General features: G+C 43.2%; 1 protein-coding gene across 1 annotated transcript in view; it reads right to left on the bottom strand.

Moving 5' to 3' along the window:
* Positions 1 to 2,913: 2,913 nt before the first annotated feature.
* The window catches only part of BBS1 (Bardet-Biedl syndrome 1), a 1,034,601-nt gene continuing 1,021,397 nt past the window's right edge, over positions 2,914 to 16,117 (bottom strand). The window contains exons 16-17 of the mRNA XM_069644936.1: positions 5,675 to 5,761; positions 2,914 to 4,667 (exon numbers count right to left, since the gene is read on the bottom strand). Coding sequence (XP_069501037.1) covers positions 4,581 to 4,667; positions 5,675 to 5,761 — 174 coding nt within the window. The 3' untranslated portion in view covers positions 2,914 to 4,580. The remainder of the gene's footprint in view (positions 4,668 to 5,674; positions 5,762 to 16,117) is intronic.

Here is a 16,117-nt window from a genome sequence, read left to right as displayed (position 1 = left end):
TGAGAGAAAGGGAGGACAAGGGTAAAAATACCCTGTTATACCAGAATTTGTGTCAAAGGAATCATTTATGTTCAGTGTTATGCTTATCTTTCCCCATGTTTTTGTTTTGCGCAATCTATGGTATATTCCCCAAACAAAGATACCCAGTTAAACGTGTATTCATTGTGGTCTGGTCAACTATCATTTACCAACCTTACATGCACGTGTCCTTTATTCTCCCCTCACACTTACCTGATCATGAATGTCCCAAGGCCGCGATGCATCAGCCCCACACCTTCCCTTATTTTTTGTTCCTTCTTATTTTTGCCCTCTCCCCATTGGTGGTACCTCAAAGAGATTGTATGGAAGCATGTGCCCTATAGATTAACAATGACACATTTCTCTGCAGTAACATAAGCTGAGCCCCTTTCAGACCCTCCACACATTGGATAGCTTGCAATATATGAAGTCATTCCCGCGAGGTGAAGGAGGGGGGTGGGGTCCATCCCCTCTTCTGGGCAGTAAGAGTCCTTGCTTAAAAGGTCCACCATTTCATGATTACACAGTCTATGAGATTCTTCTGCAAGGAAACCATAAAGGAGGTTTGTCTACCTTGACAATCCCCCTACCCCTGTACCACCTCCTGAGATTCCAGTTCCTCTCCCAACCAAAGCAGACCTATACACAACTTCAATCCCGACAACCATTTTACCAATGGAATTTTCTCCCTTCCAGGGAACGTACCTCACCTACTATCCAAAGTGAAGGTTCTGGCATCTGCGTCAGATATGCTATAGACATCACCTCCTGATGTACAGGTTGTGAACTCCAATCCAAAGAAAAATGAGAAATTGCCCTTTTCTGCTGAGCCAGTCCTGGATTTTATGGACTTCTTTAAAATATAGGTTTCTAAAGCCCCCTTAGTTTAAACATCACTGTTGGATGCTGCCTTCAATTCTAAGACTGAAAAATATGGAATACCACTGCAATCAAACGTGCTTCAGGACAGCTAGATGTAGTGGGACAAGCAGGGCTACATGTACGATTTTGTAGTGGGATTACAACACTCCATAATTCTGAAGTTGAGAGTAAAATTGTTGTTTAGGGAATGGTTAAAGTAATTCCTATTCCCTACCAGGGTACTTTCTAAAGTGATTAAAATATATTTTAGCTTAAAATCAGATATCCTTTTGTAATAAAAACGTGTATGCACACACTAATTCCTGAAAATTAAAATGTGCAGTTTTATCTTAAAATCCCATTTGCAGATCAGTTTTCAATAATATTACAGCACCAATATTCGGGTAACAATGCTCTGGTGGTATTGCTGATCTGAACATAGCCATAGAGCTGGATGGATGGAAACAGGGAGCAGGCTCCTGTGTGTCCGTTTTCTTTCTATTTTTGGAGGTGAGGGGTATTTTTACTCCCTCTTTTTTGTTGAGAATATTTGCCTGTTTCGGGGACTGACAGTGGCCGCTATGCCACTAATATATTGCGCTAACAAGACCCACACCAATGTACCTACCAAAAAATTTTAGGTGACGACATCCCCTCGTTTTGGATGAGAAACTGTATTGACACAACCTCTCTGGCACATTCTTCATAGGAGGCAGTTGCACTAGCCCAGAGGAGCTCGGTCTCCTTATCTAAACCCTAGGCTCATCTTTGGTGTGCCTTCTTAAAGGCCATTTTAGCACCCAGTTTGGGGCACTGGGAAATCAGCAAGCTCAGAATGCAGGCTTTATTTACCGGTGCAACCCATGTTCCAAACTAGCTGATGTGTGGATTCTCTCGCACCCCTGCAACACCCTCTCCCATTTTTCAAAATATTAAATAATGTAGCAAAGTTAATTTTTTTGATTGGTTACTCTAACCCTGATACTCAAGGGCCACGAGCTAGTTTACAAATGTTTTTTTTTTAAAAAAAAGATATATCAACATAATATTTTTTTGGGGGTAGCTTGCATCTTATTGGTGAAAATACCTGGTATGGGAAGGGGGGGGGGCGAGAGGGAGGCGCCCAACATGTTTTTTTATCCTGCTCCCCTAATTGAGGGCCACATCGCTCAGACTAAGGCAATTTCAGGCAGGGCTGGTCCGCTCCCACAGGTTTAATTACCTCATTAGCACCTTCCCGTGAATGCCATTTGAGAGATTGTAGAGTTTTGCAAACGTCCTCATTCAAGACAAGAAAGAGCAGTTGTTTTCATGGGTGTGGGATACTAGGTAGGTTGCCTTGGATATGCTAGATTCGCTGGACAACCACGTCCATATTGGCTTCTCATGGGATCTGCCTCCTTACTCACTGATGCCCTTTCCTCCATTTGGCCCTCCACTTGTCCCCTGAATGGTTAGTATGCTAAACAGGACTAGCAACTGGGGTGTGTGCGAGGGGAGATTTCATGCCCAGGCATGTCCATGCATGCTGCTCGGCTGATCCTTTTAAGTTTAAGACCTACAGCGCACAGTGCTCCTCTTCCTTGGAAAGGGTGCCCCCAGGTATAGATACAAGGGGGACTGGTGAAGTAGTCTCTAGGGTCAGTCACTTGTTTAACTTCCTTACTTGGCACATTTGAAATGATCACGGAGGGCCACCAGCAATTGATGAGACTTTGTTTCAGGGTTCGCCTGATTTGAGAACCAACCTGTTTTGACCATTTACATGTCATGCTCCATTTCTATACATCCTGGGTATGCTTAACTTTATGCAGATAAATAATCCTGTAAACACTTTTTCAACAAGCCTTGGTGTGAAGTCGAGAAATGGCATGGTTTCTGCCGTTTTCAGCTAAACATCCTTGGGTGCTGTTTCTGCAAATGTGCAGGGAAAGCCTGTTTCCCGGTAGGATGAAGAAAACTGATGCACGTATAAGTATAATTTTCAGATAATAATGTTGTACCAAATTTCTTCTCACTAGTACACTAAAAATGTTCATTCGTTTGCACTTTTATTGTACTTTGAATTTATTTCACTTAATTTTCATCTGTGGTAATGTTTTGGAAGAGTCTTAAGAAAATGTGGGCAAAACACATGTCATAGCAAGACGTCATGCACAGAACTTTTTTGTCCTACTGTACAGTACTTTTGCCGTGTCATATCTGGGGCACGGCCCTATGGGTGCACCTTTATCTAGACTTGCACCATTCACTGCTTGTCAAGGAACGGCAGCTCACTTGTATGTAGCTCTGCTAGTGTACCACAAATGTGCATTTCAGATCTCCCTAGTGTTGAAGCAATAAGATCCCCACATGGCTTGTCTGACTTGATGCTAATGAAGCTGTACATCACACGGAGCATAGCCAAACCGCAGCACTACTTTCTCTCAGGACCCAGTTACTTCAATACTCAAACCCAAAAACAGCTGTTTGTGCACATCAATGCTGACCTGCAGCTCCCAAAGATATCAGAGTACCGGAACACGCACAACTCTCCCAAAGTACCCCATACTAATCCTGTCCTTCTAAACCTCCGGCTTATCCGGTAGTTACCCACCAGTCCTCTGCCAATTCACTTCTATCCAGATTTGCAGCAGAACCCGCAGATTTCACAAATGGAACCCAGGCTGGTTTCAGAACCAGGCAATAGCAGGTGGACATATAGAGAGCCACAACCCAGCAGGAGCCAGTTTCCCCCCTACAAGCAAATGTGTCCCCATTACAGGGGCAGAAGTGGTAGACTACTTCATCCGGGGCACCAACATTCTTTTCCGTGTTTGCGACGGTGATTCCAACAATGTGGATCCTAAGCAGCTTTGATCAGGCAGCCATGTTCTGACCAGTATCACAAACTCTGCGGATCTAGTACTGACTCCTAGACATTTTGCCAATTTGCCTGTAGCATGGCCAGCTGGGCACCCTATTGTTATAGCTCAAACTGCCAAACACCCTTGCCAGTGCACTACCATCACCAACAGTATTGCCCTTGTAACTACATTAGGGGTATGACATATAGTCATGTGTGGGACAACCATCCCAAACTATCATCTTTATTATTCTAGTATGGCTATTGTGCACAACGCTTCCCAGTGTACAGAACTTGTATCTGCTTCTGTTGTTGTAGAATTAGGACCACACTTCTAAATGGACATTACGGCCAATTTACTCCAGGCCTGACCTGCAGGTACTTGATCATAGGAGACCTACATCCCCCGACATTCCAACCCTACACGAACATATAGATCTGTCAATTTACCTACAAATGAGAGCTTGCAGTTTCAGCTGCTGTTTCAACACAAGGGCTCCAACATTCATATCAATGCACTCCAATCTTAACCAGCTGCACAATCTGTTACTCCGGTAGTGCGCCTCAGTTAGTGCTTTTCTGCCCACCCCAGGCCAGCACACGACTGTGTGAAAGAGGGACATCTACAGACTTCTTTATCCCTTTTGTCAAGGTACAGGCTGCATAACATAATGCATAGCTACTCTTTCTATCTCACTGCTTGGAATATAGCACCTACAAAACAGGGCCAGGCTAGCTTGAACTGTGCTACAATGCCCAGTTGATGTTCTCTCTGGCTGCTCCTCTGATGGGCGTGTGTAATCTGGATGGCCTTCTCAGTGGCTCAAGTGCTGGATAAACCTCTGGCTTCTCCGGATCATGCTGTGATGAGTCCTTCACTCACAGGCATGCTGATGTGGGCAGTAAGGAGCGGGGCACTCTTTCCTTCTCGAAGAACAAAAACCTGCATGGAAATCGAAAAGCGACAGTTATTACCATCAACATTATTTCTATGTTGGTTCATTGGTAAAAGAATTGAAATTGAGAAAATGGCCCTAAAGATTAACTGGGTTCGAACTGAGGGTTCGATTTGGAAAAAGGTTTTGAACCTACCAAACTCATTACCCATGGCCAGGCTACGCTACAAACTAGGTCTACAATCAATACATTCTCATGTAGAATGGAGACTAACCATAACTTGCCCACCGCCATCCACTGCTCAATACGCTGAAAGCATAACTTTGCTTTAAGCGATCATGTTTGCACCTGGAACTTTTTCAAAGATGAAGAATATGTAGAAGGAAAGCAGCCAGTCAAATCCAATATACACAAATACATAGCTTGTGAAAGGTGTACTGTTCATAAGTCACTTCGCAAGAGATGGTCCAGGGAAACGTTAAAAGTTCCAACAGGTCCATTTCCCAGTTGCCATAAGTCAACACAGTGAGCAACAATTCCGTTTGTATCTGCCGGGCATTGGAAGTTAACATGGCAATGTTGTCAGGATTCCACTACATTTATTTGAAATTTCAAAAGTGTTCAGTGTGATTTTGTCTACTTTAATCATTGTAGGCTGCATTTTTCCTAGTGCTTGTCCCCTTTTCTGTACATACAGTGCATACCTGATGTCAAGGTTTAACATTAGGATGAATCCGACGAATACTGGGCATATTGAAAAGAATTCTTTACTTCTGGGCATTGTGTCTTGAAGTGGGCCTATATGTGAATATAGATAGGGACTCTTTCCCATAGGACTTAATATTGTGGACCGTTTTTCACATGCTACCTGATGTGGGCGATGCAGAGGTTGTCGAAGTACTGAAATTAAGGGGATGGAGATTTAATTAAATGTAATAGGTCTCGACGTGCAAAATACTGGTTTCCTTGGTACAGAAATCTGTACCTTTCTTTGGTACCACTGACACAAGGCATGCAAGCGTCCTTCCTCATGGCTCGATGGAGAGTACACACCTTGATTATGTCGGAGATCCCTTTGTCACTGAGGCAGTCCACAAATGTTTCAATCGGATAATTTAGTCCTGGAACCAGCAGCGGTACCTGTCGGAAAAACGGGAGGAAGAAAAGGGAAAACCGGGGAGGAGGTACAAAGTGGAGGCGTGAGGGTACAGGAAGTGGGTCCAAAAGAGAAGGATAGTGAGAGACAGCAGGTGGAAGTCAATCAAAGTGATGGGAGGTAGAGAAGGCAGATAAAAAGGATAAAGAACAATAGAGTGATGAGAATGAGAGGCAGAGACAAAGGGAAGATACATATTAAAAAGAGGAATGAGTGATAGAGAGAAAAGTAAAAGAATATACAGAGATCAGTCAAGATCAAAAAGTGAAAGAAGTAAAAGAGGATAAAAAGACAGATTAAGAGTGAGGAAGAGAGAAGTGCAGAGATTGAAAGGGGATAAAGGGTAGATTTAGGTAGAAAGGGCAAGGGGTGAGAGCAAAAGAGACGGCCATGGAGATGGATAGGACAAGAAGAAGAGCGATAACAAAAGAAAGGTAAAGAGGCAGAAAGAACAAGAGAAAGAGGAAGTGAGAGTGAGAAGCAGTGAGGCAGACATGACGGGAGAGAAAGAGAGAGGCAAGGATGAAGGAGAGCCAGAGAACCATAAACAGTAGCAGTGAGGGAAAAACAAAAGAGCATGGTAGAAAAGAGGTTAAGAGAGAACGCGTAAGAGTAACGGTGCAAGGGAAAAAGTGCAATAAAAAATAAAGGTAAAAGTGTGTGAGAAAGTGAGATGGAAAGAATGAGCGAGAAAAAAAGAGCAATCAAGAAGGAAAGGCGAGAAGAAGAAAGGGAGAAGGGTGCATAGAGATAGGGTATGACCGAAAGGGGCAAAAAGAGACAGAAAGAGGGGAAAAGGCAGATAAATAATTGGATAGGGCAACGGCACAATGGGCGATATAGATAGGGCATAAGTGGAGAAAAAGGTGTTAAGAAAATGTATGCATGGGAAGAGAAAATAGAAGAGAAAAGAGCAAAGAAAAGAATGATTGAGAAAGAGGAGGGGTAGGAAGTATCAACAAGTGAAAGAGTCAAGAAAGGGGTCAATGGGGAGAAAGAAAGACATGTTATTTCATACTAACTGTCAACACTTCAGATACGTCAAGATTTCATCTAGCCACAGACCAGGAAGCAGAACGTGTAAAGGGGAGGGATTTCCCACTTTCAGATGGCACAGAACACACATATGGGCGACCAATGGTACTTTTGAAGGGTTAATTGACCAAAAGTAACTGAACAAGACTTAACTGGGTGGGGTCCACCTTAAAAGGGAAGGGTGATGCCCCAGGCATAGTGGTTCTGGGTAGCTGTGGCTACTCCCTCCCTGCATGCTGGGCCAGGGTGGTGGAGATATGAGTACCACCAGATGATAACTTCCCTCTGACTCACTCGTATATCCCTCTGAGTAATTTAATGGAATCTCTAAGATCTGCCAACAGGTTCTCGCATCCTGCACTGAGAAGGTTAAGGCGCAAATGGCAATCCTCATCACTAACATGGGTGGTAAACCGAGACCAGCTATTTCGCAAAAAACCTGGGCAGGACACAGGTTCTGTGGATACATGGGAGATGTTTGGTCTTATGCCAATTAACCAATTAAACACAATTATAATCAAAACAAAAATGATTATGTGTACAATAATCAATCAAAGCAGTGAATCACAATTAAAGAAGAGATGGCAGAAAAAAACTATTGAGCATGTTGCAAGAAACAAAGCAGCTACACTTTAGTAAAGCGGACTGATGGACGGACTGCGGATTTGCATGCCCCTCTAAGCTTTGCTATCCACGGTCAGGTTAATCGCCCAATACCATCAGCTCTATTTCCTGTCACGTGGCTGGCTAAATATAAAGGTTAAACCAGCACACCAAGCCAACTCCCTCAAATACTTGCTTCCACAGATTCCAACCTTGTCCCTTTAGCGGGGACAGGGCTGCTCTAGTATCTAATGGATAACAAAAGCTGGCCTTCGGCATGATGCACTTGCATGCACAGATAAAAAAATATATATACACTATGGCCCTGATTCACAGTTTTCCAATGGGGTTTTGCTATTATAAAACGCTTCTGTGAATTAGACCATATGTGCAGATTACTCCCAAAGAGGTCGCTCCCCACCCACCCTGCACATGTAGAAACACATCCCCTAGGCTCCCTTTCATTGACAAGCCAGAGAGCAGACTATCTGGATCTCTCCACTGACCGTTATCTAGAGTGAAGAGTATCCGCATACACGTTTTCTATTCAAGCCTTACAGTATATAGGATGTGTTTTGGTTTGTGAAATTGGTAAAGAAAAAGCAAAGAATTTCTCTTTTTGATTTTGCAAGGCATAAAAAGGAGAGCTGTGCAATCTCCCCACGGCATGAATTAAGAGCTTCACGACAAGGGAAGAAACCGCAATGAGGATTAGGGGAGGGAACGGAAATCAGTGCCCCCAAGTATTCAACAAATCTCTTACGGCACAGGTGCTTTCCATTTCTGGTCGTTAGTCTTGAGGGATGGTAATTCCCAATTTGTAGTATCTAGAGAAATTAATGGAGACTCTAGAGGCCAGTTTGAATCTCTCGAGTTCGGACATCGCAGCCACCAGGGAGTTGGGAACGTAAGTAAAGGTCAACATGACATCAGTGTAAAGGGACACCTTGTATATCATCTCATTCAAGAGATTCCCTCTATGTCAAGGTTATCCTTGATCGTTTGGGCTAGTGATTCCATTACGAGAGCAAGGATAAGTGGTGATAAGGGCAGCCTTGAAGGGTGCCTCTTGTGATCAGAATGGGGTCTGTAAGCTGTCGGTTCACCCACACTCTAGTTGATGGGTTTCATGACCACAGAATAAGGGCTCTGTTTCAGGATTAAAGGGAGAAGTCCAAGGAGTAATCCCTAAGAGATTAGGCATTTCCCTTAGTTTTACGGATACTGTAGTTCCCCATAGAACAATAGACTTCCTGGTTTCTATAATGGGCGTCTATTTCTACCATTCTGAAGCTAGCCCTGCTGGTCTAGTTGTTGTCCTGTTTGGGCTATATTAGTCCCGCCCCCTGGGAGCTCGCGCTTTGCGTCGTAGACTGCCCTGCAATGTAACGCTTGCCGCGGCTTCCTTTGAAGTTCACAGCTGTTTTTTCTGTCACGTTAATTTTCGTAGAAACCTGTCCGTTATTTTAGGGTTAATCTTCCATTTATCATATCATTCCTCCATTTAATCCCAGTCCTTGTTCCTTTGTACTATAAACATATTTTTCTCTTGAGGTAATGTTCCGTCACTGACGGTCCTTCGCTGAGAGAAGTTTTCCGACTTACACGCAGGTACCATTTTCTTAGTTCTATGCAAGGTGTTCCTAACGCTGCATATTGTTGCCTGACACTAACTGCATATTTCAACGGCACGCATGTTATTGGGCTTTTGAGTGTGTTTTCAAGGGTTTTGACAATTCGCAATTATTAGCTGCCTGACACTAACTGCATACGTCAACGGCACGCATGTTATTGGGCATTTAAGTAATTTCCAAGGTGAAGATCATTACGCAGTCGTGTGTTTCTCTGTGCTCTGCTTTTGAAAAGGGTCACAAGGACAATGTTGTTTGTCAGTTGAAAACAGGTTGTGGTTCCTTTAGTAGCGCTCCTATCTACAGTACTGTGAAGATTTTTGTGATATTATTTATGGATGTTGTTTTCACCTTGGATTCCACTTGATGTGCTTCCCCTCTACAAAACACACATGTTAGTGATTTCCCTTGGGTCCCATATCTTAATTCCATTTTCCTCATTGTGGGTTTCATTGTAGGCGCTTCCAATTTTTAGTGCAGTGAAGATTTCCTGTTGGGCATTTATTTTGGGAGGTTGTCACCACATAACATTCCAGTGTGAGGTGATTTTTTCCCAGTGACACTTTAGCTAGCGATTCGCCTTGCCCAATATTTCATTTTCCATATTACAACTTCCTCTCAGTTCCAGCATCTTCAGGACTAGCACCCCTGTATTGAGCAGGATGGAGAGCTTCAAAAATCAAAGGTGAGCCTTTCATTTGAGAGAGAATAATTTCATTGTTGGAAATGTTTTCAGGGAATACATTCGGAGAAAGGTTTTATTATTTATTTACTCACAGAATCCATTTCCTACGTGAGGCTACTAAGGTAGAAGATTCCCGGAGATTCTATAGCGTCCCCGCAGAGTTCAGGTAGGCATTACAGAACGCGAAGCCGCCAAAACTATATTTGAAAACTACTCTGCCTGGGCGTTATGGAAACTCCAGAAGTGGACCAGTTGGCTCAGCTATTAGGAGAGTTAAGAGCTGAAGTCCATGCGGCCCGTTCTGAAACTCGTGCAAAGCGGAGAGAGTTAATAGTGAACAGGGATCCTACTGATGAGTTAGCATGCCAACTTTTACAAGCACAGGCCGGTCAAATTCCCTTGCCCCGCAGCCAGTACCTCAGCCCCAGTCCCAGTTGCACCCCCAACTCCTCCAGTTCAAGTCATAGTTCAGGGAAATATTCCGTTAGCTCCTCCCGAGCGTTTCTTGGGGGATCCAAAAAAGTTTGCAGTTTTCATTAACCAATGCCGTCTCCATTTTCTCTGCCGCCCAGGGGTGTTCCCCACAGATCAGGCCAAAGTGGCCTTTATTCTATCCTATTTGGGTGGTTATGCTGCGGATTGGTCCATTCCGTTAGTTAACAGGGAGGATCCTATTGTAAGGAACCTTCAAGAATTTCTGAAAGAAATGGAGAAACTATTTGCGTGCCATACCCAGGGTCAGGCGCTACATAATGAATTACTTTCACTCCGACAGGGTAATCAGGAATTGTTGGCCTATGTAGCGACCTTTAATAGATTAGTGGCAGAGACTAATTGGCCCACCGAAAAAAGAACCACTTTATTTCATAGGGGGTTAAGCAGTAAGCTAAAAGATGTGTTGGCACAGGTAGTAAATCCTCCGGAGGGTATTACAGAATTTATTGATTTAACTGTTCAACTGGATCAGCGCTTGCAGGATAGGAAAGAGGATCGTTCCCGTTCTGAGAATAGAACTTATTTAGTTTGCCTTAAGGAAAATCAGTTGAGAGCTAGTTCAGAGGGTCACGTTGAACCTATGCAATTAGGAGTTGTTAGAGGGCCCATCTCACAGGCAGAAAGGCATAAGAGGCGCAAACTACAACTGTGTCTTTACTGTGGGAAAGCTGGTCATTTCCTCAAGGATTGTCCTATTAAACCCTTACGGAAACCCATTCGAGGTGTCAACCAGGAAAAGAAGGACCAGGAGTCGGAAAACTCCAGTGCCCGACAAGTGTAGAGGTCAACTTGTCGAGCATGGAAAAAGTGTTGATGACCTCACACTTTGTCTTTCCAATTATTTTATCCAGTCAAGCGCAGCCTACTAGAATGCATGCTATACAAGCTTACATAGATTGTGGCGCTGTGGGTAACTACATGGATCTAAATTTGGCAACTAGGATGGGATTTCCCCTAGTGGACAAGTATGAAGCTGAAAATGTATCAGCAGTTGATGGTACTCCTTTAGTTTCTGGTCCTATCATACAACATACTGATGATCTTACCATGCTTTGCCAGGAGAAACAGAGAAAGGATTACATTTGACCTTATAAGTGCTCCCCAATTCCAGATCATCCTTGGCATGCCCTGGTTAGAAAAACATAACCCAATTATAGATTGGCGAACTCGATCTTTGACCTTTGCTGCTGATTGTGAGGACTCATGCTATCTAATGAAAGACCTGGAGAAGACCTGTCAAATCAACAAAATCACTGACTCTACACTCGGGTTAATAGGTTCTTTACCTCAGGAGTATAGAGAATTTCAGGACGTCTTCGAAGAAAAACTGGCTGAAGTACTTCCTCCACATCGACCCTACGATTGCCAAATTGATCTTCCTGGAGGACAAATTCCTTGTAGTCGGATATATTCATTGACGGAAAAGGAAGACTTGCATCTGAAGAAATATTTAGATCAGTATTTAGCCAACGTTTTCATTCGACCCTCTAAATCGCCTGCTGCCTCCCCTCTATTTTTTGTACCTAAGAAAGAAGGAGATCTCAGAACTTGTATTGATTATCGTGCATTAAATCAAATCACTGTTAAAAATCGATATCCTATTCCTCTCATTTCCAACTTGCTGGATCAAATAAAAGGAGCTCGGATTTTTACCAAACTGGATCTCAGAGGGGCTTACCACCTAATCTGAATAAAAGAGGGCGACGGATGGAAAACTGCTTTTCGCACAAGATACGGTCTATTTGAATACCAAGTCATGCCCTTTGGGCTGTGCAATGCACCAGCAGCCTTTCAATGCTTTATGAAAGATGTTTTGAGAGATCTACTTGATGTCTGCGCAGTAGTCTACATAGATGACATATTAATTTTTTCATCCACTCCCTCGGAACATGTAAGGCACGTTACAGCTGTTTTAAAGAAATTGCGAGAAAAGTCTCCTTTTGTAAAATTGGAAAAGTGTTGATTTCATGTTTCTGAAGTAGAGTTTTTGGGTTTCGTGCTATCTTCTCAGGGAGTCAAGATGGACATTCGAAAGGTGGATGCCATACTTTCTTGGCCAGCTCCGACGTCTATGAAGGGAGTCCAAAGTTTTTTGGGTTTCGCAAATTTCTATCGACGTTTCGTGGAAAATTTTTCACAGTTGGTACATCCCATCACGTCACTGCTTAAAAAGAACAAGAGATTTGAATGGACCAAGGAGGCTGATGATGCATTTCAAAGTTTGAAGTCCAAGATCACCAAGGCTCCTGTTTTGCAGCATCCTCAGCCAGATCTGCCCTTCATTGTGGAAACAGATGCCTCCAGTGTGGCCATGGGTGCAGTGTTGTCACATCGCAAGCCAAAGACTCACATGTTACACCCAGTGGCGTTCTGGTCAAAAAAGTTCTGCCGCAGAACGTAACTATACTATTACAGACAAGGAGTTGTTGGCAATTAAGAGTGCGTTAAAGGAATGGAGACATTATTTGTTAAGTGCTCAACACACAGTTACCATTCTCATGGACCATCGAAACCTACAGTATCTCCGCTCAGTCAAGGCACATTCGGCTCGACAACTTCGATGGGCACTCTTCTTCGCCGAGTATGATTTCGTCATTACTTTTCGGCCCAGAGTTTGCAATGGGAAGGCGGATGCATTGTCTCAAATTGGCAAGGGAGAAGAGGCCTTTGTTCCTCAAATCCCCACTATTATTATTGCCGGAGAAAGAGTTTTAGGCTTGATGAAGGTTTCGGAACCATTCTTTGAAGATCTACTGGAGGAAGTGAATAGAAATTTGACCTCGGAGGAACTGCAAGCATGGGTTGATCAAGGAGATCAGTTTAGCATTCGGGAGGAAATGCCTTATCTTGGTCGCCTGTATCTTCCTACTGAAGCTCTAAGAAATCAACTAGTTTCCAAATACCATGGCTCCTTGATCGAAGGTCACCCAGGGGTGACCAAGACCTTGGAAAAAATCAAAAGATATTACTGGTGGCCTACTTGGCGCAAGGATGTGATTCACTTTATTCAGATATGTGGAAATTGTGCTCAAAATAAGAACACTAAGAAAAAACTGGCCGGTTTTCTTCAACCTTTGGAGGTTCCGCCAAGCCCTTGGCATACCTTGTCCATGGATTTTATTACTGATCTTCAACCATGCAAGGGTTATGACACCATATTGGTGGTAGTGGATTTGTTTTCCAAGATGGCACATTTTATAGCCTTACAAGCACTTCCTACAGCTTCTAGTTTAGTAAAGGTCTTTTTGGAAAACATTGTTAAATTACATGGTTTGCCTTCCATTGTAATTTCCGACAGAGGAAGTCAGTTCGTCTCAAAATTTTGGAGGAAATGCTGTGCTTTGGCTAAGATAGATGTCAGGTTATCCACGAGTCATCACCCACAGACCGATGGTCAAACTGAGCGTACAAATCAGACCTTGGAGCAGTATTTGCGTTGTATGCTTCATCATACAGATGATTCCTGGTTGGACATATTGTCGGTGGCATAATTTGCTGACAACAATTCAATTCAATCATCTACTGGTCTTACTCCTTTCTTCACCTTACATGGACGACATCCTCGCACTTCTGCTTTTGATCCTCCAGAGCCTTTAGAGATGCCTGCTGTAAAGACTCTCCATGACAACATCCTAACCGCTACACTTAAGGCTCAATCAAGCCTGTCAGCAGCCAAAGAATGTCAAAAGAAGTTCGCAGATCGCCATCGAAGTGATGCTCCCAAATTTCAAGTGGGAGACTCTGTCTGGTTGTCCTCTCGAAATATGGCCTTGAAGGGTTCCAAGAAGTTTCTTCCCAGGTATATGGGTCCATTCACCATAGAAGCTGTCATAAACCCAGTGGCGATGAGGTTAACTCTTCCTCGGAAGTTGCGAATTCACCCAGTGTTTCACGTTTCCTTATTAAAAGCACTTAAACCAGATACTTGTTTACTACCAGTTCCAACTCCAGTTGTAATTGAAGGAGATCAACCAGAATTCGAGGTAAAGGACATCTTGGATTCACAGGTTGTGAGGGGGAAAATATTTTACCTGGTAGACTGGAAGGCATATGGTCCATTAGACAGGTCTTGGGAACCTCTAGAAAACATCCATGCTCCTAGATTGTTAAGGAAGTTTCATTTAAATCATCCTCACAAACCGGGGAGGGAGTCCTTGGGGGGGGGGGGGCAGTACTGTCATGACCACAGAATAAGGGCTCTGTTTCAGGATTAAAGGGAGAAGTCCAAGGAGTAATCCTTAAAAGAGATTAGGTATTTCCCTTAGTTTTACGGATACTGTAGTTCCCCATACAACAATAGACTTCCTGGTTTATTTAATGGCCGTCTATTTGTACCATTCTGAAGCTAGCCTTGCTAGTCTAGTTGTTTTCCTGTTAGGGCTATATTAGCCCCGCCCCCCTGGGAGCTTGCGCTTCACGTCGCAGACTGCTCTGCAGTGTAACCCTTGCCGTGGCTTCCTTTGAAGTTCACAGCTGGTTTTTCTGTCACGTTGATTTTCATAGAAATCTGTCCGTTATTTTAGGGTTAATCTTCCATTTATCACATCACTCCTCCATTTAATCCCAGTATTTGTTCCTTTGTACTATAAACATATTTTTCTCTTGAGGTAAAGTTCCGTCACTGACGGTCCTTCGCTGAGAGAAGTTTTCCGACTTACACGCAGGTACCGTTTTCTTAGTTCTATGTGACGTGTTCCTAACGCTGCATATTGTTGCCTGACACTGCATATTTCAACGGCATGCATGTTATTGGGCTTTTGCGTGTGTTTTCAAGGGTTTTGACATTACGCAATTATTAGCTGCCTGACACTAACTGCATACGTCAACGGCACGCGTGTTATTGGGCATTTGAGTAATTTCTGAGGTGAAGTCCATTACACAGTCGTCGTGTGTATCTCTGTGCTCTGCTTTTGAAAAGGGTCACACAGACAACGTTGTTTGTCAGTTGAAAACAGGTTGTGGTTCCTTTGGTAGCGCTCCTATCTACAGTACTGTAAAGATTTCTGTGATATTATCTATGGATGTTGTTTTCACCTTGCATTCCACTTGATGTGCTTCCCCTCTACAATACACACACGTTAGTGATTTCCCTTGGGACTCATATCTTAATTCAATTTTCCTCATTGTGGGTTTCATTGTAGGCGCTTCCAATTTTTAGTCCAGTGAAGATTTCCTGTTAGGCATTTATTTTGGGAGGTTGTCACCACATAACATTCCAGTGTGAGGTGATTTTTTCCCAGTGACACTTTAGTTAGAGGTTCTCCTTGCCAAATATTTATTTTTCCATATTACAACTTCCTCTCAGTTCCAGCATCTTCAGGAATAGCACCTCTGTATTGAGCTGGATGGAGAGCTTCCAAAATTAAAATCAAATGTGAGCCTTTCATTTGAGAGAGAATAATTTCATTGTCGGAAATGTTTTCAGGGACTACATTCTGAGAAAGGTTTTATTATTTATTTACTCACAGAATCCATTTCCTACATCAGGCTACTAAGGTAGAAGAATCCCGGAGATCCTATAGCGTCCCCGCCGAGTTCAGGTAGGTGTTACAATGGGTTGCGATAATTAGCCATTACCATATGCTGGAACCTTGAATCGAAGTTATATGCTTTCAAAATCTCCTGTATGAAACCCAAATCTACCTTATCAACCTCCATTGGTAGGTCACGTCTCTTGGCCAGCTCAATCAAGTTGAGGATCCGCCCAATGTTATCACACGTGGCCCTGTCTTTTATGAAGCAGTCTGGTCAGAGTGCACTAGGGAGGGCAAAATCTATGTTCGCTTTCAAGTCATTTAGGAGATAATTCTTTAGAAGAGCATGGCATCTACGTTCATTAAGGAGATTGGTCTATATGATGCACACTTACGAGGATCCTTCCCCAACTTCAA

This window comes from Ambystoma mexicanum, chromosome 2p (assembly GCF_040938575.1).
Source record: "Ambystoma mexicanum isolate Mex_15411 chromosome 2p, UKY_AmexF1_1, whole genome shotgun sequence".
Classification (NCBI taxonomy): Eukaryota; Metazoa; Chordata; class Amphibia; order Caudata; family Ambystomatidae; genus Ambystoma; species Ambystoma mexicanum.
The sequence above is the reverse complement of the archived record's forward strand: the minus strand, read 5'-3'. Positions and strand labels throughout refer to the sequence as shown.